This window comes from Battus philenor, unplaced genomic scaffold, assembly GCF_028537555.1.
Source record: "Battus philenor isolate CCGP_79_NKW_IND1 unplaced genomic scaffold, ilBatPhil1.0.hap1 SCAF_14, whole genome shotgun sequence".
Taxonomy (NCBI): domain Eukaryota; kingdom Metazoa; phylum Arthropoda; class Insecta; order Lepidoptera; family Papilionidae; genus Battus; species Battus philenor.
The window spans coordinates 11,655,600-11,681,200 of record NW_027181676.1 but is presented as its reverse complement, the minus strand read 5'-3'; the positions used below and the strand labels follow the sequence as shown (position 1 = coordinate 11,681,200).

At 32.7% G+C, this 25,601-nt stretch overlaps 1 protein-coding gene across 2 annotated transcripts in view; it reads left to right on the top strand.

Annotated features, from left to right (window-relative positions):
* Positions 1 to 25,601, top strand: part of LOC137918431 (leucine zipper putative tumor suppressor 2 homolog) — a 144,657-nt gene that overhangs the window by 63,366 nt on the left and 55,690 nt on the right. Inside the window, exon 1 of one of the 2 annotated variants that reach the window (XM_068761235.1) lies at positions 6,725 to 7,130. The exons of the other annotated variant lie outside the window; for it this stretch is intronic. Coding sequence (XP_068617336.1) covers positions 7,110 to 7,130 — 21 coding nt within the window. The 5' untranslated portion in view covers positions 6,725 to 7,109. Of the gene's footprint in view, positions 1 to 6,724; positions 7,131 to 25,601 lie in introns of those variants that run through there. 2 annotated transcript variants of the gene reach the window in all.

Genomic DNA, 25,601 nt, shown 5'->3' with positions numbered 1-25,601 from the left:
ATGATAGATAAGACATATTACTGACTAATGTCTAATACATGGAAATCGGTTATATGCAATGAAACAAAATGGCTTATTTTGATTAATGGCTTTTATATTATTCCGCAGAAAAATTGGCTGCGTAAGAAAAACGTATCTACATTATAGAAATAAATTAAACAAAAATTAATACTTTTCAAATTTCGTTACGTCATTTTCGCTAATGTGTAACTTTTTTCCGTTCATTACAAATTGTACAATTTCATTAGTCGAATAATTGGTTCATACAGTGGAGTAGAAATGAAAACAATGAAGTAAATTTCGATATAATTGCAAGTGGTCGGTAATACTCTGATATTAAAATATATTATGTAATCATTTTTTTACGGGTCCATTTGCAAATTTACATCTTACGACTTATAGACTAACTTGTTAGTGTTTTTAAACTGTTAGGAGGTTATTTAAACTTGGTATACATGTTCACCTGATTAGTTCAGACATTAAGTACAAGTAAACACACTACAAAATACTTAGATTTAGAAATTATATCGTTCATACATAGATTTTCTTTGTTAGGTTGGTGACACACCCTGTCATGTTTTTTACAGTCTAGTATGACATACAAATAAACTACTCTGTGAGATCGAATTGAGAATGCGAATCCGCCGACGAATCAAAGTACCTGACGTAGTCCAACGGATTAGCCAATTGAAGTAGCAGTGAGATGGCCAGATAGCGTGCAGAACAGATTAGTTGTTGAAGACTTGTGGCTCTGAAATAAAAGTGACCATGGACCGGCAAGCGCCGAAGAACCTAGTTAAGAAATGTGCCGTAGAACTTATGTTCCACGGCTGAAATGATGAAAATGACAATGTAAAAGTCTTACCTTCATAACAGTAAATAAGCATCCGTAGCGTGTTAACAACTTTATGAAATAACAACAACAAATGATTATAGTGGTTGGAATTACAAAGAATGCCGTAATGCCTTAAGCTGGAATTATAAAATCTTTTATTACAATCAGCTATTCGCACGCAATTCAAATCAGAAACGTGTATTATCATCGATTGACCACCAATAAAGTCCATTAGCACATCTAAGGATGCCCAAAGTGGGAATCTCTAGAAAGTTGTCATAAAAACCGGATTAACACCGAACCGAATTTGCGGGCCGTCACGAAACCCCGCGGTGCCGTGCACGTGTGACGCGCAACGTTTTTACGAAGATGCGACCCTTGAGAAAGTACCGGTCGACTCCAAATACGGTGTAATGAGAAACTATATTGTTGCGTCGTCTCGTGCAAGTTCGATTTTTAAATTTATTTGCGCACCCTTTAAAAAAAAACGAAATATAAAGAAGATTCGACTCTCTAGAAAATATCCCCAGACTTCGAATACGGTATAACGAGAAACTATATTCTTGCGTCCTCTCGTGGAAGTTCGATTTTAAAATTAATTCACACACCCTTACAAAAAATAAAGAAGACACTGCCCTCGCGAAAGTACCGGCTGACTTCAAATACGGTAATGAGAAACGATTTTTTTGTGTCGTTTGACTTTTGAAATGTATATACAAGCTCTTTAAAAAAACGATAAAACCTCACTTGAGGAACATCTATAGAACCTTCTCCTTGTTTTATTTTTAAACACTGATGACCTTAATTACTGCTGCGACTGCCGATCCGTCTTCACTTGGAAACCTTAAGGGCCCATCGGCCATCCGTTCTAAGCGCTATATGGCCTATCCACTGCTAGTTCAGCCTGTCATTCCGCTAGGCTATTTTGATTACTTTAGTTTATTTACAGTTCGAATTTCAAATTCGATCTTAATAAAGAAACCTTGAGCATAGTCGTCTCCATAGTTTTGTTAGCGACTATAAGCTTGCGATTGAAGCCAGAGGAAATAAGTCATAACGAAAAATCTTATTACGTTTTAATATCATATAACTTCCGAAACCGTCGTCATATTTTAAATATAGTTATTTGGATTAGGATAATATCATCCTATCATATATCTTCGAAATTACGTATTATGGTTATACTTGTAATAATCACATTTTTAGACGCAAGCCTTTTATCGTAAGATTTCGATGTGTTTAATTTAATATTCACCTTCATTAAAAACAAAATAGAAATTATCTGTTTTATATCTTCGAAACCGCTATTTTTGTATTTTTTTTAACTTTGATTTGTGATTTTTGTGCCAAAGTTTATTGTAAATAAAATAAATGTTCTTCCTTTGTGTCAGATTGCGATGTTGATAAGATTGTTTTTGGCCTTTCGTGCAAGCCGCATACTTTTACTAATGAATGTCTTTAGATAAAACATAGTTTTTTTTAGCAGGTGATTACGATTCGTCGCCAGGGCGCCATTTTTTATTTCAATCATTAAGAAACGGACGCGACCGACCATGGTTGTAGCAATCTATTATGTGAGATATCATCTATTCTATATTTACTTCCTCACTATTTACAGTTTGCCTCTCACACCGGGCTAAGTCCGTATCGTGAGACGACTTTACAATGGCATCCTGTATATAAGAATATTAAAATGTAATCTGGCATATTTTATTCCAAATAATTCTATTAAGTAAATAAATGTGTCTATAGTACAAAGGCATATATATATGTCCAGCAGTGGAAGTCCTTCGGCTGAAAATTATGATAATGATGAAATGAGAATCAATGTTCACACTGACCAGTTGTAGCGGGCCCAGAAAGATTGAACATCACTCTCAGCCGAGTGACGCCAGGTTAATATGAGCCACTGTTTTCTTTACTCGAATAGTCTATTACGTCAACTTATACAGAGTGATTGATTATAAGTTTAAAATCTCTAAAGAGGTAAATGCATAACTCATTTCACAGCGAAAAGTGTAACATTATTTTTTTTTCTATAGGAATGCAACAAGCCAACAAATGGTAAAAAATAATCGATTTTAACATGTAGCAAACCGAATATTAAAAACGAATTTTATACCATACGTTAATTGCTTAGATAAACATTGTTTTTTTAAAGCTTTCGTACCTAAGAAACAATCATTCTGTGTAATTTAAAGTTTATTAGAACAATTCACAAGATGGCGCCCCAGTACGTTAATGACAGTACGCTCAGTCCCGCGTTTTTCTCACGGACTGTCATAAAATTCATTTGAATATCATTATTAAGTATTAATTTCTTTTTAAAACATGCTGTCTATATATTTGTATTATTTTAATAACTTATAAATGTTTTATTATTTAAAACTATTATAGTAATTTAATAGTAAATACTATTTTATTACTTTAATAAAGTTAGGTTATAAACTAGCATAGATTACACGAAGGTTGGCACGCGTGTTTCAGTTTGATAAGTGTGATCAGTGTTTCCCTACAATGGTCAATTTGATTGTTAAGGCGAGCAATTTGAAGACCTTGACACGAGTTTAACCCTTTTGCTTTAAAAAGAAATTGTGTTTTACATATAGGGGCATAAAAATTTTAGAAAAGCTCAGGAGAGGTACAGTACAAAAAAGGTTTTAGGAACACTAGCTTAGATCCTTAATAAGAGAATGATAAATAAACATGGCAACATTTAGAGTTTCTAATATTAAAGTGTTGATACCGATCTTAAATTAGATACACGACTGACGGCGACATCGCGACTGAATAGCGGTTCGCTTTTGTATTTTATCTCACGTTTATTAACGCACACATCGTATTCTATCGATTGTCGTGGGAATGTTCGATAAAGACAATTGTACTGTCCAAGACCGAAGCGATATACGATGGAGGCTTCGATACAGCTGTACTAAATAGCGACAAGTGGTTAAATACAACACACTGTTAAAGCAAGTTCTTAGGAATATTTATCTTACTATTGAAGCAGAAAATATATCGAGGAACTAATACTGATTAATGATACAGTGTTTTTAAATTCTTCAATATATGTTCTATCTATATATAATGAGACATAAATAAGTATTATACTAACCATCGGTCCTTCTAATCCGCGTAATACTGCCCTTTATACGTATAATTTCATATAAAATATTCTCGATAATATTCACATGCCAAAAAATATTCTGGCAATGTTTTATACTCTAATAATGTGTGTTACAGTTTGAAAGTCTGCTTTTTTTATTAAAGCATCTCTAAACCTTCCTATCGAGTAATTTCGTAAAATTCGTAATGTTCCTACTATATACTACATAAATTTCAAGTATATAAAGCCTTATGGTTCCAAAGATATGGTGATGACTCAGTGCATAGATGAAAATCTATCGAATACAACATGATTAGTTATCGATGTAAAGGCTTTAAAAGGGTAAATGTATAGCTCATTTGTCAATAATTTTTTTTTAACTTTTTCACGTATTTACAAACATCCTGTATATGAGGGATGAGACAGAGAGCGAGTGAAAATAGGAAGGTTTATATTCCTGTCCCAAAAATAAAATAGGGGAACAAGTGGCCACCAATAACGGAGGCCATTTAAAAAAAAAATCATCCTGTATCTTGTACAGGATCACTATGAAACATGTTTATTTTCTATAGTAATGCTACAGGCCAATAACATCTGGCAGTAAAGTCTGCAGTGACAGAAAGTAAACAAAAATTAATTTTAATGTAAAGTAATTCGAATTTAGAAATGCTTTATGTTACCATATTACTGTTATTTATTTTTCTGGAACTATTGATTTTAGAATAGGGTGTACCGTGTATTATTTGGCAGCAAATCTAAAAGCTGTACATTCACCTATTTATATCTATAAACTAAGGTTTTACAATTTATTTTTTCCTTTTTGTCATGACCAAAATTTAAATGTATGTCAATGAAAAATTTAATTAATTGTCTAGGTACTATTCGTATGGAAAGCTATATTTCTTATAAAAGAAATTCGTAATAAAAATTATGAATAAAGCAAGCTCATTGTTAGTATTGTGGTAATGCAAAATGCTTGCTCCATTTAGCTAACGGCCGGGGAACTGAAAACAATGGTGTTGCTAACCGGTGCGTAACTCGGTGTAACATCGTTATGTGCAACTGTATAACATAACTGCTTCTTTTGCAATAACGGAACGCCTCCAGCCCGATCGGCAACTCCCCAAACCATAGATAATTATACTCTAGCCTCTTGTCTGTGGTTGACCTTTAACACAAAGCAACTGTCAAAGTTGTTGTCTCTTGTTTTTCTATAGGTTGTTGTTATTCACATGGCAATATAATAGTAATTTTGTTTACTGCAATTACTTACTGTATTTTCTATTTAAATATTTACAGATTAAAAATTTACAAGTCAACACAATGTTTTATACCATGTACGTTAGTTATTGTCAGGAATGTTGACACATAAATCTGTTTCTTTTACTTCATACCTATTTAAAAATAGTTTTGGATCATCAAGCGGTTTTCTATTAATAACGATCAAATTGTAACCACCGTCATCATGATCATTTCAGCTGTAAGACATCCACTCATGGACATAGATTTCAGGTTGAAAGCGAACTGCATCCAGTGTCTTTCGAAATAATGTCAATATTTCTTATTTATTAATTGATCATCAATTAAAGTTTTCAATATTTTGTGTATTATATTTTTTGTTGCAATGCGACTGGCGAATAACTTCTGGCAGTACAAAGTCAGCCGGGAGAAATAGTAAACAATAATTAATATTAATATGTTACAACAATTAATTCTAATTTTGAATATGCTTTTTCTTACTTAACACAGTTTTTATCCCCATATAATTCGAATTTTTGATAAGACAAGGAGTTTTTAAACAATAAATAGCTATGAAATAAATAAATTTCCGTCAATCTAAACACCGATGTAAATTTTGCTTTTGTTCTACTCACAAATCAATTGTTTTAATTATTATTTGTAGTAAGGCGCAAGTAAAGGCAAAACCGCGCCGAGCGTACCGGTTCTATGACAAATAAGTTGAATGATTACTGTCGACGAACTCCGTCCGAAGTTGATAAAAACATTTCGGACTCACAGTGCTAAATGCAGGTCGATACCCACGAGAATGCTTTTTATCCAATCAATTCTCGGAAGTTGTAATTTAATCCGACTGCAGATTTTAGTTACAGCTCGCGTACATCGTAATAACATTCATTCTAATTTTAAATCAATTTCTAGCTGCGAGTAATAGCATTCTATTTTCAATAATGTTCTAAATTCAATACCAAACTATTTTTTTTTAAAATATGAAATTAAAAGATAAGATCCGTATTTTAAACATCTTGTAATTTTATAATTCCCGCACAGTTTATTCGAGTGCAGATTTTAGTTACAGTACGCGTACCATAAAATAACGTTAATTCAAATTTTAAATTTAATTTATAGCTGTGCTAAATAGCTCGCTATATCGCAAATTCTGAGGAAATTTAAATATTTTTTTAAATATGAAATTGAAAGAAAAGGCTGGTCTCCTGAATATCTTATATTTTTATAATCCCAGCAATTTCGTTCGAAATTCAAAATATGTCGTAAGTGTAGATACAACGCACTTCCTTATCTTAATATCAGGTGCTAACTTTTTTAGCCTGTAAGCTTTTTTATTAACAAATAAAATAAATAATAAAATAATACATAGATGTTATATCCATGACATTGTAGGTTTATAGGGTAATAGAGAAACGTATATCAGAAGCGATGAGGTCAGGATGTTCGGTGACCTCCGAACTCGAATGCTTCATTGAGCATAGCAGCTGAGAGTCGCCCATTGAGTTCGCATCGCGGCTCAGTGCCGGTCCTAAACACGGTACGCGACACACGCGTCAAACTTGGCTGCGTGAACCGAACAACTTTGCCTTTATTTTTTTTTAAAACGCTCGCCTCGCATGGCGCGAAGTTTAACATTTAAATTTTGAAATACTAACGACGCTATTGTTTATCTGCTATACTTTGTTCTTTTATAATTAATAAAATATTTCGTTACTGTTGACAGCAATAAATAATTTCGGTAATGTAATAAAGTTATGTTTCTGTAATGTTAACGAATTAAATTTTAATTCTATGTGTATATAACCTAATAAATTTTTAAATTCGTGTTCGGTATAAGAGAGACGTAAACGTGATCTATTTGTAGTGAAATGTGAATAGATCGTGGACATTGTGTATAATATAACAAAAGTGAACTTCAACATGACGTCGTTGTACAACGAGGTGAGTGTTCGACATTTAAACGATGGCATTTTGCTTTTTGTTGAGTAATTTTCATTGTGAAGGGGAGACTTTTTTAATGTGTGTTATTATTATGGTCATTAGCACCCTTGTAGACGTTGATATACGGGATATTTGGTTAAAGATATATAAGCTTTAAAGATATGAATGTGTGTGCTACTAATTTGCCTAATAACGTATCCAAAATTCAATGATTTCAGAAATAACAATTCAAATAACGATAAGATAAAATGAAAAAACGTTTTCAAAATTCGAATCACTTTGATTATTGTTTACTATTTGTCCTTGCAGACTTTATACCGCAAGAAGCTATTAGTCTGTCGAATTTCAATTTAAGTTTGAAGCTTTTAATATATATCCAAAAAACAAAAAATATGTACCATTTTCTACATTTGTTTTAAATAAAACAAAAATGGTTATGTTATAATGTTTGGCATATTAATTTAAACTTTAGAACTAGTGTCGTAATGTCAGCAATCGATATGTTACAAGCGTCACGAATTGACAATCGATTGTCGATAACATATTCCATAGACAAATGTCACACTTGTCTATGATTGGTGGATACACGCCCGCATTTTAGATAACAATAACAAATGCCTTTGTGAACTACTTGACATACAGTACACTTGTTTTCTGGAAATGTGACTAGTGGCCCTTTTTTTAATTGAAGATAAAATCTTGTGTATACTTAAGAATAATTATTATACATCATTCGTGTCCATTATTTTAGTCAAATAGTACAATCAGTGGGAGCTGAAGCATTCGTTATTCAAATACAGGAAGTTGAACATTAAGTAATCTTCAACAATGCAATGCGTATGAATATACATAGCTGCGTATATATATATAAGCAAAACAGTAATAGCACAGTAGTGGAGGACTGAGATCGTATCATCGTGTACGATACGTCGGAATTCAATCTTATATCATACTTTGTGCATATAGTCAAACAAGTTTCCAAAGGATGGACAGCGGCATCTTCTACGTACTATAATACCATATTGCGATTGTCAACTCGCCTGCCAAGCATCGCAATTATGATATATCTCTCCAAAAGATACCTTTAGGGAGGCCTATGTCTTGCAGTCAGCGTCTTTGAGCTGGATACAATAATATATATACGTAAACGTATACACACATATACACTTATTATTATACTTTTTTATTTATAATCTATCATGTAAAAATATTTAAAAATTTTGAAATTTTAATATTACCTCTAGATTATGAGCATCGTATTGAAAAAAAAAACTAAAAACAGGTGCTAATTTACGTATGCATACTTTAGAAATAGCTGAATGGATTTTACGGAAGTCGACCAGTGACTCGATAAAAAAAATTTAAATAAATAAAAACCGCATATACAATTGGCGTCTTGAACATGGATCTTAAAAAAAGATTATTTTTTAGTTACTCTCTACTGTCCAAGTTACTGTTGATTTATATATCTTCTCGTCTCTGCTCTTGCAAGTTCGATCGACTAAAAAATTCATTTTCAGACATTTTTCTCTTAATGCAGCTAACGCAAATGTTACACTATTGGAGCATTTTTTGTTAAATTGTGTATATAATACATATTTAAAGTATTTCCGAATTTCGACTTGTTGAGTATGTTATTAAACTTAAAATATATTGTAAACAATTGTACTTTTCATTTTAAAATATCAAAAAGCTACTGTAATTTGTTCTTTATTATCAATTTATTAAGAAGTTCTAAAAATGTGTAATGAATATGAGTTATACTCATATTGTATACATTGTTAGATCTAATGTGAATTCGAACCATGTGGGAACGACATCCTCACCGCTTTTCAACCAGCCGTGAAGAAGCGCTTTTCAACCGCGTTACTAATGACTAGTTTAATAGACGACATAGTTTTATCACGTCAATATTCTATATATGTATTTTATTGTATATTCTACCTTAATATAGGGTTTTCCTTATCTATTATTTGTTTAATAAGCAGAAAGAGATAAAAACTTAAAACTTTTCATCCGCCATTTTAAGATAAAGTACGTGTATCAAATTTAAATAAAAAAGTAGTATGAAAATTTAAAAAAAAATAGGTGTTAATAAAATGACAAAAATTACGAATATAACCATATAAATATTTACATTTATAGACGTTTCAACCTATAGACGTTCACTGCAAGGCACAGGTCTACATAAAAAATATCTAAGGGGGATATACCATAATCCCCATACTTGGAGGGCGGGCGGTCGTAGTGCGGTATTATGGTTGGAAACTTGTTTATAAGCAGTGGCAATCCTATATGTTCAATGCACAAAGTGTTAACCGGGAATCGAACTCGGTACGATCGCAAAATCCTCAGCCCTCTACCGTTGGACTACCACTGTTCATTTATAGTATGATCACATAGCACAATAATCATCCAAACCAACTCGCTATGCAACTGATCATTCCTGTGATAATGCGTCAGTTAAAAAAAAAATATAAATTAAACATCGAACGCAAAAATTTAATTGAAAGATATTCCTAGCTGTGACCGTTTCAACAACTCATCAGCTCATAGGCGAACTAATCGTATGATAATGAAGAAAAAAAATATTCGTGCAAATTGGTTTAATTTTCACATATATTTGTTAAACTACTTGCGGCTTCATAAGAATGTTAATTCAAGGTTAAGTTGGCGTGTTGTTTTGTAACATTTTCTGTGGCTTTATAATTGAGTTAAAAATCCTTTGTACTTTGTAATTAGTCTTTTGAGTTCAGTTTCTTTTTGATGTTATTGAAGTAACATCTACCGATGATTACTTTTTTTCGCACTTCAAAAACTTTTAATTTTTATATGGTTCATGCACGAAAAAGTTTTTATATTTATAGTAACATTGACGGGTATTGTAATAACGAAGGTAATTAGGTATGTGTCGGTAATATTTCACGTGAAAAATTATATCATCTTGTTTATAATTCATTGCATCTTTATAATCACGTAACATTGAAAAACTTAACGTAAATGAAAATTAATTTGTAAAATGTAATCAATTATTGAAATTTAATAAAACATCTGTATCGTGTCAATTTAATTAAACTTTTATTTATAAAAAAGTAACTCCTTTTTTATGTGTAATTTGTGTCATGTCCGCAAACAAACTATACTATAGTATATAACATACTATACTTCAATGTTATAAAATTTTCCTTATCGGTCTCGCTAATGAATTGAGACCATGTGCTTTTTCTAAGACCGGAGCAAAGACGCAATCGTTACGTAATAACATAACATTTCTGTTTCCACGTGTTCGTAGTCCGATTGCGTTGAACTTGAATATTGACTCGGCTCATTATGAAGCGCAGTGCACGTATTTATACTGTCCTATAAGCAAGCCAAACACATAACAAGGCAATGTCTATTACCTTTTTAGGCGTGTTTGTATGACTTATACTGTTTGTTTATGGAAAGGTATACAAATGTATTTCCATATCTAATGGGAATCATAACGTGATAATAAAAAAAAATTAAACGTTTTATGTTACAACTGATGTATGTAGTCACGTGGTATTATATAAGCTAAGAATACTTTTGACGATCCGTCCCACATACGACGTGATGCATTAAGAACTAGATTAAAGTAAAGAGAGAGAACTAAAGCAAAAAGTTTTCAGCATCTTCCTGTAATCGACATGCGTACAGTAATATTTTTTAGCTACGGCAATAACATGAAACGCCTGATGGTAAAACAGAATACAAAAGTGTGCAATCCTGTAAAATAGTAATATGTAGCAGCCCGAGCTGAGGCTCCCTGAGAGCCTTCGAGCTTTGCTACTTTAATATGGGTCTAAAATTAGATGCCCCTGCCCTGCCACCTCAAACCCGAGGAATTTGGAATTACCATTTGGGCAGCAGTGACAGTCCGGTTCATAAAAAAACTGAAGTCTAAGGCAGTGCTTAGCAACCGGTGTACAAAATGTGCCGCGTTGTGCGTAAAAATTAATGAATTGAACTTTTCCAATTTTTCATTATACATATTTTGTATTTGAGACACAGTGGTACATCACGTTTACCCGTCTCTCGAATTTAGCTTTCGGTGTGCCGCAAAATTCTAGAAAAGATTTTAGTGTGCTGCCGATGAGAAAAGGTTACGGAGTATTGGTCTTAGGAATGATAGCGATTCGAAATCACAAACTGTACTCAATTATTACGAATTTATTAGTTGATTGCCCGTTGGGAATGTTTTAAACTGTTAGTTAAACTGCCAGTAGGTTCTGTTTATTTTTATGCCAGACCTATTTTCTCCGAAATCATTAGAGTGGGGAAGCGAGCATCAAAATAGCGTAAGTCTGAAAATAAAACACGTGTCGACCGACATCCAGCTTAACGAATCGATTCTTAAAACATTTTTTTTAATTCCAGTTCCGTACGTGAAGATGTTTATTACCCAATATTTGTTGTTTGCGAATCGAATGCATTATATGTACGTTATCAACACAGAGACCGTTATGTTTGATATCGACGACCGTTGGGAGAGTAAATATTTGCTTTGGATACGTGGGCTTCGTTCGATCATCAGCAATGCCTAACAATAACGTCTTCCTGTTAAAGTTGTATTAAATTATACCTGTATATCAAGCAAAAATTTAATAACCACTGTTTAATTGTAAGACAGCCTATTTAAATTATTTTGAATAATTTAGAAAGTGGCAACATAGATATGACAGATGACAGTAGACGTCAATAAATATTTTTTTTATTCAGAAACCGCGGTCATATTTGATAACTTTTTCTGTAAATATTTAAACATATAATAAAGCTATGAAAAGGTTTCCGTGTATACATACATATATGCAGTGAGTTATTATATTATATATATGTTGTTATGTATGGCAGAAGTAAAAAAATATATCTGAGTGGAAATTACTATATATCAACGGAAATTAATCGCAAAAGTCTTATTTTTTATATTTTCGTTAATACACTATGAAGGTTTTATGAAGAGTTAAATTTTAAAAATTGAGAGTCGAATAGTAAAAGTAATACTTTTGTTTACTTATATAAACCACAGAATAAATAAAAACCTATTGTGATACAAATGATGTCAATCCAAACGAAAAAAATTTTGCTTTAGAATGTATGAAAATATAACATTGTACATTTTTATAAAAATATTTTATTTATGAAAAAAGTTTTTTCTCTAAAATAGTTTTTATTTATGTATCACTTCTATTAGTGAAAAAATTTTGACCTTATTCTGTGTTCCTTGTTCCGTGTTGGTAATTTTTAAAAATATATTAAGAGAATTATTTCGTGTTCAAAAATATTGTACTCGAGATGAAGTACAGATAAAAAAAATGTTGCGATCGCGACGTCGGTGCTTCGGACTTTCACTCGACAAAATTGTGATAACGCGTGCTGTACCCCTCATTATTCGCGATCCGAAAGCTCATTGACGACTTTCACCCTCGTTGTACGGTGACCATTACCCGAACATTATACACCTATTTACCAACAAAACGTTCATTAAGTTGATAACGTAAGCGCTGGCGAGAACTTCGAAAGTTAATGACGGAGCCCCGATAGCGCTATTGGATGTATAAACTCGTGTCGAACTGTTTAAGAGGGTATTTTAAAATGATACGTTACCGAGATGTAATGCGCTTGTAAAAGCTGTAATCCGTTGTGTAAAAGATCGTTTCTTATCAATTCATCGAGTTAAACATATCAATTTTTACAATTTTTTATCAATTTATGAAAATCGTTGCCATCATGCCAACCGAATGCTCGCAGCATGTCTATATGCCATAGCCCTCCTCAAAAATTCACCATTACGACCGATCTTGCTTTGCCCGCAACCAGCGATTTCTCGCGATCTTAACCAACACCAAGTGTTCTACCATACGTAATTATCAATCCAGGTGTATAAAGTCCACAACTGGACACAGGTCTTCGCCATAGATATCCAATAGGACATTTGAATCGTTCGTAAAACATATTGATGGCAAAATAGAATTCTTTGATTTATTTAATTCAATATATACATACATATACATTAATATTTATATAGCTGTATATATTCGATATTTGGGGAGAAATATGCTGACAGCTATGATATAATTATTTATCAGTACAGCCACCTATAACATACTGGAATGACATATTGTAATTGAAATAAATAAATACATATATAACAATAGACAAATACAAGGATTTTTTTGGATTATGTCTGTCTTCACAGCGAGACAGTGTTACCTTATGGTTAGAGAACTTGATATCTAGTCTACGGATTTACGTAACAACTAATGCATGTAAGTAATGCATCTTTATTTTTCATTTTCTGATGCGTGACATATCTTTATAGTTTACGTCTATCTGCGTTACGTTTAGTAAATCGTGTAACGTCTTTGTCCTATATTCACGGAGGTACCTAAATTGATGCCTCTATACTTTACGTACATTAAAATCATTAATCTTATCAACCTTAAAAGCTTTGCGCGGTATTGCATCATTAATGTTTCTGAGTGCGCGTCGTTGGAGAAATATGAACATTGTGAATGCAGTTTAATTATTGCTTTTCACGGTTGCCCTTCGATGTTTATATTATCATAAATATTCCCATACTGTGTTGAATTAAAATTGTTTATATTATATACTAACTATCTCCCGGCTGCTTAATTAACATCTGAACGCCCCCTAGGCGGTAAAATTACGTAAAAATCTATTCATAGCTAATCTGTACATGGTAAAAATGTTCCAGACTTATCTGAACATAGCTCGTTTATAAATATAAGCCTATAATATATTTGTATACTAGCCGTTGGTAGTACTTTGATAAAATTCATTATAATTTATAACATTCCAAAATGAAATGTTAGTTTAATATTTATAAGATTATAGTATGAAATTATGCTTTTTATTTTATTGATGCCATCTCTATACTTCTTGCCTTCAGAAAAAATTACTTCTTAGCTGACCTCTACTGGAATATAGGTATATTCTTATTAATTTTTAAGTCTCTAAACGTTACGAACCTTGAGATATCGTGATGAATAAAAAGGTCAATGATGAAAACGCCAGGATCATAGTAAATAGGTACATACTGAATCTGCGTGCTTCGTCTTCAACCACATCGTATTATAATAAAATAAAAAAAGATATCGTAAATTGGTGTAACAACATCAATATATAATTAGCGGGACGTTAAGCAAACTGAGTCATTAGAAGCGAAGAAATAATATCTAGTCTCAACGGATTTGCGACTACCGCATACGTTAACTGCATGTAATGCACTTATTAAATGCAAACCGCATAGTTACGCGAGATGCCGCGACGCACTTACGGCGCGATAAATGTTAATAACGTTGAATAAATACGGATTCACTATCGACTAGACGTAAATATATGCGCGCAACTCAATGCATTATAAGATTAAACGCAGTTCGCAGTAGAGCTGAACCATTTGAAGTAGTCGTCGTAAAATATATCGAATGTTCATCGCCACGTTTGTTTTTTTTTTAATTGTCACTAGTCATAAATCTTTAAAATCAAGCATGAGATAAAGCTCAAAAAAAAGGTTCCAAACGCGCCATGTACAAAGATGCGTCACAATAAACTCGACTATTGTTTTTATATGATCGTCATCGTTTAGAGCATAGACGTCCACTGCAGGGTATAGGCCTCTCCCAAAGATACCTATGGGGGGTATATACCATAATCGCCACGCTTCGCAGGCTGGTGGGCGATCACAGTGGGGTATTTTGGTACGCGGAGGACGCTGCTGCACATCCTTAGGATACTTGAGCAGTGACGATTCTATATAATTAACGCATAAAGTGTGAATCATATAAGATTGTATTCCGGGAATCAAACCCGCGACCTTACGATCGCAAATCTCAGTACTCTACTGCTGTGCTACTACTATTATATGTACACTATATATGGTTACTTTCACAATATCCTTAATGCAATAGATACCTTACCTTTATTATCATTTTTAAATTCTTAACAATTATATGGGATTTTATAAATTTTGCTTAATGAACTTAATAAATAATTTAATTTCAATTTACAACCGGCGGGATCTTCGCATTTTCTTTTTGCAATTGTAGTACTATTTAAATGACATGAGCCGGAATAGGCATAACTGCTAGGCCTCACTCTAAGTGAACTGATGATATAGTCAAGGTTGCGGGAAGTCGTCGGATGCTGATAGCACGAAGATCGGTCATTGTGGTGACCTTAAGCTGATGATTTGACAAAATATATGTTATTACTGCCGACGGTAAAACATCGCCAGTACAGATTATATATAGTTCAAAAATCTTATATATTAAGTCCGTTAAAAATGTTGTAACATCAATATTGGATGTCTTTAAAATAAATTGATCTGGAATGAGTCATAAATATATATTAAGCACCAACGGACCCTTGTATCGAAAAAACGAAACACGTGGTCCCCGTCCGACAACGGACTTTGTTGTGCCGGGTAATATATGACGCCAGTTATGACTCATGCGCGAACACCAACCGACACCGCGTTCCATTCACAGAACGGCTAGCATTCCATCATGAGATAAGATTATAGCAAAATCGATGTGTGAGAGCATACTATTGCAAAGGGCACTCTCAAATTAAGATGCTAAAATTCAATTCGTCTTTATTTTATTGGACACTGAGCCAGAGTACAACGCATAAAGTTCAAATTCTCAACAGCTCATTGGCATTTACGAAACAAAATATCTAAATATAAATACTTCATTTTTAATTGTTTATATAGCTGTTGTTAGTCGTTGAACAAGTGAAGCAGAATGATGGTTGATTTTAGAGAATAATGAGGTAAATATGCGTTTACACGAGTCTACTTTTTAAATAGTACGCGTGTAATCTGTTTTCAATTTAGATGCATTTTTTGTGCATTGATAACGTCTTAGTTCTTGAAAAATTTCTACTCAATCTTCTTCTTATTGGGTTTTTCCTAAATAATTGCATTGTATTGCTGTTACAGATTAAACAAGAATCAATGCAAGAACACTCTAAATAACAGATTGAATAGAAACCTAGCCAAAAATACGATATTTAATAGTATGTTGAACAAATGCAAAGAAAACAAGAGCATGTACATAAATAAGGATCTATTTACATGCTAATACATAACATGCTATGGCTAAGGAACTAAAAGTTGACCAATGAAATAAGTTTTTCATTTTCTGTTAATTATATATTCACTATATATACATACTATCAGAATATCTTTATTACAGTAGTATAGCGTTTCATTCCTAGGGCAAATTCTTCGCACTATAATAGGATTTCTTTTCAAGATTTTACTTAATGAACTTCTCAAAAAAATCGTTTTTAAGATTATATAGGAATGTATAGTAATACCGTAAACACTATAAATTTTACTGTAAATGTTTTTAGAGTAATTATCAAAAAACAAGCCTCGCTGATTAGGAATAAATAAAAGATAACTTCGTACGCAGTTCAATAAAATGCAGTTATTTACAACACTGTCGTAATAAATAAGCGTTTATAAACGTTCAACACAGTAACCTCTATACCTAAAACAACGTATCGCTGGCAACCAGTTCTGTGGTCATCATTTATGCAATTTAATGCTTCCAGGTCAGCAGGAATTAATTATAAAGAATGAGCTTATTAATGGAACAACCATAGTCCGTATGAATCGTTTTGCTAATCAAGGATTAGTGCAAATGTCCTAACGGTAAGCACGTCGCGACAGTCGTTTCATGCTAAATTATTATTATACGCGTCGGAACTGCGCCGCGATGAGATTCAACTAATTATAAAACTGTTCTATAATTATGTCGATAGTTATAACAGTTTCGAATTTCTCTTATTATGAAAGCTTGTTGATTGTCTTTATTATTACTCCGGAATTAGGTAACGTACATGTTGTTATCGTATGTTTTAAAATGTATTTACAAACACTGTTTGCATTTACAACATTAGGATTCGTTTTGTAATACTGTAGTATTAATTAGAAGATATTGGCAGCCGGCAGGCCGCCTGGACCTCTGCCCACCTCGTGGCCAGAGGTCCAGGTCCTCAGTCTACCTTAAGGTCGTCTTAAAACGATGTAGGCCGCTTTCCACCTATATAATATAACCTAAAACTTTACGTTCCAACGAAGGTAAAAAAGGAACTCTTTCTAAAACATTTTTAAAAAAGCTCAACAGTGATACTTCTACAAAATTATGCTTCGTTTTTGTACATGTTTAGACGTAATATATTCTATTTTGGAAGTTTCGTATTAGATCTTAGATTATTAATGAGAATCGATTTCAGAGTCCTGAGAAAGTAATTAATGGAATCTTTGTTTCAAAATATCATTTCTTTTTCTTTCTGTGGTGCTATAACTCTTTATAACTCGCGATCTCCTCCACGGCCCTCTTCCATCTCCCTCTATCCACCGTTCTTTGCCGAAATACCATTCCTTTCTTTACTCTTTACTCTAGAGATCTTTTTCTATACATTCTAGCTTCTTCCTAGGTCTTAAATATCTTTTTTGTTATAGGGTCCACTGTGAGATGGTCTCAACTGCCTTGGTTTTGATAGTTTTTTGCAAGTACCCATCTGAGCTTTTGTGACCTGCAGAACCCTATAATCGTATCGTTGTGAATTAAATCGTTCAGCCCGTGAGCTCAACCGGAAGTTTTAGTTCAATTTCCGTGTCATCGTTCACATTTTAAATGTATAGGTCACACTTGGGTGGATTATCGTTTTGTAAATGGTTAGCATATACATGGTAGTCAATAGAATGCTGCTCAGTGTGATCTTGCACGGGTAGCAACATATATTTCCAGCGGTACAGCAAATCAAAATAAAAAAAAAATCATTTATTGCTCACAATTCTATTGTCAAAGATTTTAAATCTCTTTTGAGATCTGAAATATTTGTGATCGGATATAAAAAAAATATTACCGATAAATATTTGTGACTCTTACATATTAAATCCATAATGATACGAAATAACATTTCATTAGACTTGTTAATTATCGTATTACATAAACATTAAGATTACCTAAGAATAACCTTGAGATAAGTATTTATTATAAACTGGCATTAAAAAAGGTTAAATATACAAAAATGAATATTAAATAATTGTAAGATTTAAAACAGGTCCTTGTCTGAAATATCATATTTAAAACAAATACTTTTTATAACATTAATCATGCCAGCACTTACTGGGTACATATTTCATTCTACCATAGCTGGTCAAATGACTCGACTTTATGTTATTTGCTTGAATGTATTTCAAATGGCAGGTAACGATATAGTACAAGTATTAAAAAAAGTAAACAAAACAGAAAGAAATATTATAACAACTGAAGATTAATTGGAGCATTCAAGAAACGAGTACCATACTCGTATTTGCAATGCAAAAGTTTAAAATTGGTCATTTGACCCGTTATGGTATATTTAATGCTAAAAAAAGTTAGATATAACTTGACTGTGTCCGCCGAACTAATTCTACTAAATAACATCTAACCTAACTCATTATTCAGGGTGTATCGTTATAGGCGTAAAAGGTTTAATTTATAACTTACGATTGTAAAAAACTATACACCTCTTTACAATCATACTGTATAAAGGACGAGTCGTATATATGTTACATTTATGTTTTTATCTATTGGATTGCAGCAAGCTTATATATTCTGTCAGTATTATGTGTAGTATTCAGAATTTTAACAACGTAATCAAGGTCGCGAAAATTCATCTCGAAATTATAAAACGCTGTTTCTTACTATAGTATCATCGTCTTATTTCTTTTTTTACTATTGATTTTAATCACCATGTAAATAGCTAATCGCATATCTTTTAAAAAAAGTAAATACATAAGTAAGAAAAGGACCAATATTTAGCCACTTCCGCACATGCAGTAGTAGTCGTGCAATAAAGTGCACCGCCCGCCAGCCCGCTGATAAATGCGTATGCGGCAAACAATGCGAATCACACAACCGCCACCGCCAAATTAGTCAATACGTGTTTCACCCCTCCCCGGGGCATCTTCAGGAGATATGTTACACCGATTAGTGCCAAACACAGAAAGTACTAATCGGTGTAACATAACTCCTGAAGATGCCTCCTTTTCTTACTTAGGTTGGACTTCCGCGAGGTAACGCCTGATTCCATTAAATAAAAAAAAAAGTAAATACATGCATAGAGTTCTTCAGTCATTTCTCTCTCTATATTAACTCTATCAGGTATGAAGATTTAAAAAAGCCTCCCGGTAATACACGGAGCGGTTAACAATTAGAGCATATCGTTTTAAGCTACATGACTCACTGGAACACAAAAAAATAGCCTTCGCTTGCGACGGAGCCATTGTATCTAGCAATAGGTCCGTATTAAGTAGTCAGATAGGAATTTCGTCCAATGCCCATTAAGCTTTTAAATTTAGATCGCCTATTTGCGTTGTACAGACTGTAATGTTGTAATACCAGGGGTCGGCAAACTGTGGTTTGCGAGCCACGTGTAGTTTTTTGACAATTTTTTAAGGCTCTCATATAAAATGTACAGAATTGGCTACATAAATAATCAAGTAACTTAAAAGAGAAATGTAAGCAGTTTTGAAAATGTAAAGACGTGTTTACAATGTACATTTGTTTGAATGTAAAGAAAATGATCATAAACAGTGTTATAATCTTTTTTTTCTGTATTTTGTGGTCTCCTGAGGTATATATCGAGTATGATTTTTAATTTGTAAAAATTATAAATATCTTTTATACTCATTGTATATATATCGCGTAATCCATACGGGATTTTCTTAAATAAATCAATACGATATTTTTAATGAGGGAACATGAAACCTATCCCTTAGAGAATCTATAGCACTGAAGTTATAGCTTACTCGTACATATCTATACTATACTCCTATATAAAATAAATATAGTATCGATATCACTAGCTTTATCCCATAAACGTAACCCGTAGGAGGTAATACTGTGAAAATAACTAAAATATAATAAAACAAATAAATTCATGCAGTTTTAACGATTGTCAATTGATGGATTCTGTTTATTACAAACGATAAATCAAAAATATTAGGACCCCACTTTATTTTTACATCTAAGAAGGCAGTCAACTGAATTTTTTACCTATTTATGGAGTTGAATATTGGTTTCAGTAATTTACATATTAAGTAAAGTGTATAAGGAATACAATAATGAAAATGTAGTATAACATGAGCTTCAAATTATATATCGTCATTTTTTTGGTTTTTATTGGTTGTGACAAAAATAAATAATTTATTTACGATAATGCGACTCGAGTTTTATTCGATTTATTGTCAGGATAGCTAGATAATGTACGTATCTATTATGGCTTTACAAAAGCAAATTTATATTAAAAAGAATAGCGTTTTGAATTTAATATTTTACTTTAAAATTATTTACAAGAGGTAGCTTTTAAATAATTTTAATAACATTAATAATTTTTCTGTTTAATTATAAGAATTAAACACAAAAACTTAATTTATTGTTTAAGAGACATCTATTGTTAAACACTGCCAAACGTGTTTTGTTGATAAATAAAGTTAGTTAAACCAAGTTTTTTTTTTGCTTTTGGTTCTTTTAGATGACAAAGTTGCCGATCCCTCTATAATAGGCGAAACGAAACATGGTTAAGGATGCTAACGTCTTACGAGACATCCTGTTTGTTACTTCGCGATTGGACGTGGGAGCACGTCTGAAATGCTTGACTGACTGACAATTAATTCTACTCAGAAATTTCTACTTACTAGTTCATTAACTGTATGTATGTTTTAATAATAATATAAACCTTTTTTAATTATTTATTAATTTACACAAAGTCGTGGGCGAGCAGCTAAAACTATATCTAATCTATTTCAATGTATCTTTGAAAGTGGGTGTTATTTTTACGATACGAATTTTTAATTTTTGCATTCAGTTATATGGCAACGTGTCTCATTAATAAAACGGTATCGTCAATGCATCAATCAACGCATCGAAATTTTACAAATAAATCGAAAGATCGTTAATAGACTGATAAATTAAATCAGAAATTATTTAAAACTAACGCGAGCAAAGATAAAATACTAATAAAACCATCAGCTGGTTTCATTCGATTATAAAATTGAGAATTATAGAATATCAATGAGGATCTCAGCAGTCAGTTCGCCCACAGGCCTAAATCGATCAAAAACTCGATATGCGAGAAATTTTATGGCGGCGGAAATCGATTGACCTCGGCACCACCTAGGAGACTGAGGCATTATACACACTTTATCGGATAGTTTTTGTATTAAAACGTGCGTGGGAACTACGCCTGTATAAAATATTCAAAAAACTTTAATTTCTGTTTGAATAACGGTTATGCGAATTTATTTTTTTTGTCATGGACAAATGTTGTCTGTGCTTTAGTATTTACAATTTCCTGCTCTGCTTCAGAACTTCTTTCGGATTCTTCGTTGGAGACGTTACATTATTATTTCACCGCCAAGCTGTTATAGCCCGACTGGAACCGCTGAACCACGTGTTGGGTACATCTAACTATCTAATGCGCGGTACTCCAATTTGTAGTTTTTACAATTTGTTCGCGTTCATACTGTCAAAATGGCTTACTTAATCTGATCAATATGAACACGACATACTAATTTATGTGACTGAATATATAGGCTTCGATAGTTTTGCGTTCCATATCAAAAAGACGAACCACGGCTTAAAGATATTGTACGGACGTCCTTGTTTGAATTCTATTGCTATGTTTGAAACCATGTTGCTTTGTGCATTATTGCTCGGTTATGTTGCGCGTCATTTTCACCATTTCAGCCATAGTACATCCACAGCTGGTCACAGGCTTCTTCTGTACATTTCCGATAGGATCGATTAGAAGCGGTCTACATCCAGCGTCTTCTGACTACCTTAACAAGGACGACTGTCATATCTTGTGGGTGAACAACCTTCGCTGAGCTTAACGGCACGTCATCTATCTGTTTTGAGTGTTATATAGCCTGCCCATTGCGAGTTTGACTTCCAATCCGCTGAAATACAGATCTATTTATTTCTGATTTTAACTCTTAAAAGAAACCCAGTTTTATATTAATACATAAATAAAAATTCCTATATTCAATTATTTAACAAATTTGCAGTCCAAATTTATTTATATTTTATTTGTCTTTACATAAAAAAAAATATGCAAAAGATTCGACGTCTTCAGATCATTGCTCTTCCGGAGGTCGCACCTACAAATCGTTTTTTTGTGATATTAATATAGTAGATCGGTTTTTGATGTAGGAATTCTGAATAATTATCTTAAATGGGACCACTCCTATATATTGACATTTTAATTGCGCCTGTTCATTCATTAATATAAACATCGTATATGCAGGATGATAGGTATAAAATATTTAATCTTTAATCCTTTTATACCTACCCCCGATCATCCTGTACATGCTGCATTCTGAAATATGTAAAATTAATCAAATTTTTCTATTGAAATGCGACAGGTCAATAGCTTCTGGCTGTACAAATTCTACTGTAATATCTAGTACATAATTTGAATTACCAAAACTATTTTTCTTACTATTTTATCATTACGTTTTTTATTATTTCGGAACCATATTTTGTGTAGAGTTATTTATTCATTGTCAGAATATGACAAAACATTCACCTATTTAAAGTGTTTACTATAACTAATCAACCTGTATAAGAGATAATATGACATGTCCTGTACTCATAGGAATTTTTCACCTCTGTGAGAATGTATCTGAATTCATAAGACTGTGAGATAAAATTTGAAAGGAATATTTCCATAATCGAGTAAAGGTCTGCTAAGAAGGGATCTCACCAAATTCCACCTAAAGGAAGTTAAGGCAGCATTGAAAACCAGGCAAGGGACAACTAATTCTTAGTACACATTAATTCACACCAAATGAGATATATTCACTCCTTTAAAACAAAACGATATACATATATAGACAAAGCATATATAGTTATATTTAAATATTACCCCGCTAAATATTATCTGTTTTACTCCAACAGTGTATGCGTACAAATTATTTGACCAAGATGTCTGTCATTGCACACGTCGAAAGAGAAGCCTTCGTATGGTAAAATGTGTTAAAATTTTGTAAATATTAGTCGATTGCAATTGTAACCAATACAAATAATTAATATTTTAAGAAATGTTATTTATATATGCAATCAAACGTGATTTTATTTCGATCAAAATGGCGGGAATTGCCTTTACGATTCTTTGACAATATGGTGACGTAACATCAAGGTCAAGTTCGAATTATAAAATTGATTGAGCACGTTACGCTTCAGTAGGCGTTCAAGTCGATATATTTAACATATTATTTTTATAACGTCGTTAACATATTCTTATCGGCCAGTTTCGTTTTTTTTTTACGAAAGCGGTGGTAATAAAAATATTATCTTAGTGGTTGCCATTATCTCACCTGTATCAAGTGGGAGCAGCGATGCTTGACTGCGTTACGGTTCAAAGCGTTATATATAAGTAGCATGACTACTGAGGACGAAAGTCCATCAGTATCAAGTTCAAACCTTGATATTGGCAACCCTAGCTTGACTAAGGTTGTCTACATAGACTGTCAGAGGACTTATTTAATTTAAGATACAGAACCTATGCAAAACTAGAACATAAAATAAATTTCAGCGAATTGCCGGTGCGTTTTGCTTTTTCCCGTATGATGTGGTATCAGGTTTGTTTGGGACGCTCACGTTAATATTACTCTTGAGGGTTTCAATTCAAGGACTGATATATGGTCAGGAGCTCTTCCCAGCGTGATCTGTTTATCAACCATTTATTCGTGGCGCTTCGCCAGTAGGTCAGCGTTGGAGATTTATCAGGATGGAATACCTCAATGATTTCGCGGAGGGACTGTTTTACGAAGAATTGGATACGTCTCGTCAGTTCTTTCATTATTTTTCACGTTTCACATCCATACAGGATCACAGATGCAAGATCTATACGCTGTCATAGGTAGTCTTGGATCTTCTAAGGAACGAATAGGTATAAACATAAATACTCTTTTACAACGACCGTGGTAATCATTATTGCTGTATGCAATAGAAACTTATTATCAGCAAAACGCGTTGCTTGCTCTAGATTTTAATTAATTTGAGTAGCAAATCCGGTCAAATTATTACGTAAGATTCTTATCAAGAATAGGTCGCCTGGTCTATTGTCTACATAATCTGGTCTAAAGACTTTCTAATTGACCTTTAGTTAACTTTGTACAGAGTTGTATGGAAATAGCTCAAGGTTGGCCACTGCTAGCGGATTTAAGATCCGGCGGTCACGATTTTATAGCTTGCTTAAGTGGCCAATAATTGGTGCCTACAATGACGTAGAGACATTACTGATTACAGATCACTGGGCCGGCGCCAGGCCATGCCGGATAGACGGGCTTTAGATGTCCATTGATTGAGACAGATAATAACTTTGATATACGATAATTTCATTACAATTGTTTTGATGGTAAACAATTGTCTATCTTTTATGCAGTGGTAGCACTGTAGCAAAAGACTTTTACTTACTATGGTAGAATGCGGGTTTGATGCCCGGCAGACTGCATCCAGAGAAATTGATAGTGGATATGAAACCTATAAAGTAAAGATTAATTAATTTATTCTATTGGAATTCGACAGTGTACTGCGTATGTGTATTCGATAATATGTAGTGTATCACACATTGTAAATATTGTGATTGTCTCAAGGCACTATAATAATACTTGTTCACAATGCGTAATTTATTTATGATTTTATTATTTTAACTATCGGTGGTTATTCTCCAATAAATAAATAAATAAATAAATAAACACAAAACCAGTGATCAAAGAAGTAATTAACAAATATAATTACAAATTTCGAAATACAATGTAATTCTTTATAGGTGTAAAAGCCTTAAATGTATAGCAGTATATCATTCGCTTATAATTAATGTAAGGTATCCTATCCAAAATCTATGGTTTCGGTAATAGTAACCAAAATTAAAATATAATAAAAAAGTACCTACTACCAATCTCTCTGTATAGCATGGTATGGCATTTTACGTGTATTATATTATTTCTTTTCCCATGAACACATGAATTGTTATCTCTGCGAAATTCTAAATTGACTGGTATAGAATGCCCTTATAAGGAATTAGTCCGTTGCACAATATTCGTAAAAAGTGTGAATAAAAAGATTCAGTATTTGAAAAATATTCGACACGAAACTTTATCTTGAAGCAAATAACCATGTTTATTGAACTCACAATCCGCAACTTTACAATTTGGGGCTATAAAATATTTTATAGTAACTTTAAATTATAAAGTGTCATTAAATAGCGATGTTATAACATCATCACTCGTTTAGGCGGTGTAGATAATTAAAAGTCAACGTTGTCGGTTTAAAATATAAAAAAAAAGTTTTTAAATAAATGTCCTGGAGATGAAGATCACAGACAAAACGAGTCTGCGTTCATTCAAGACCAGTTTTTATT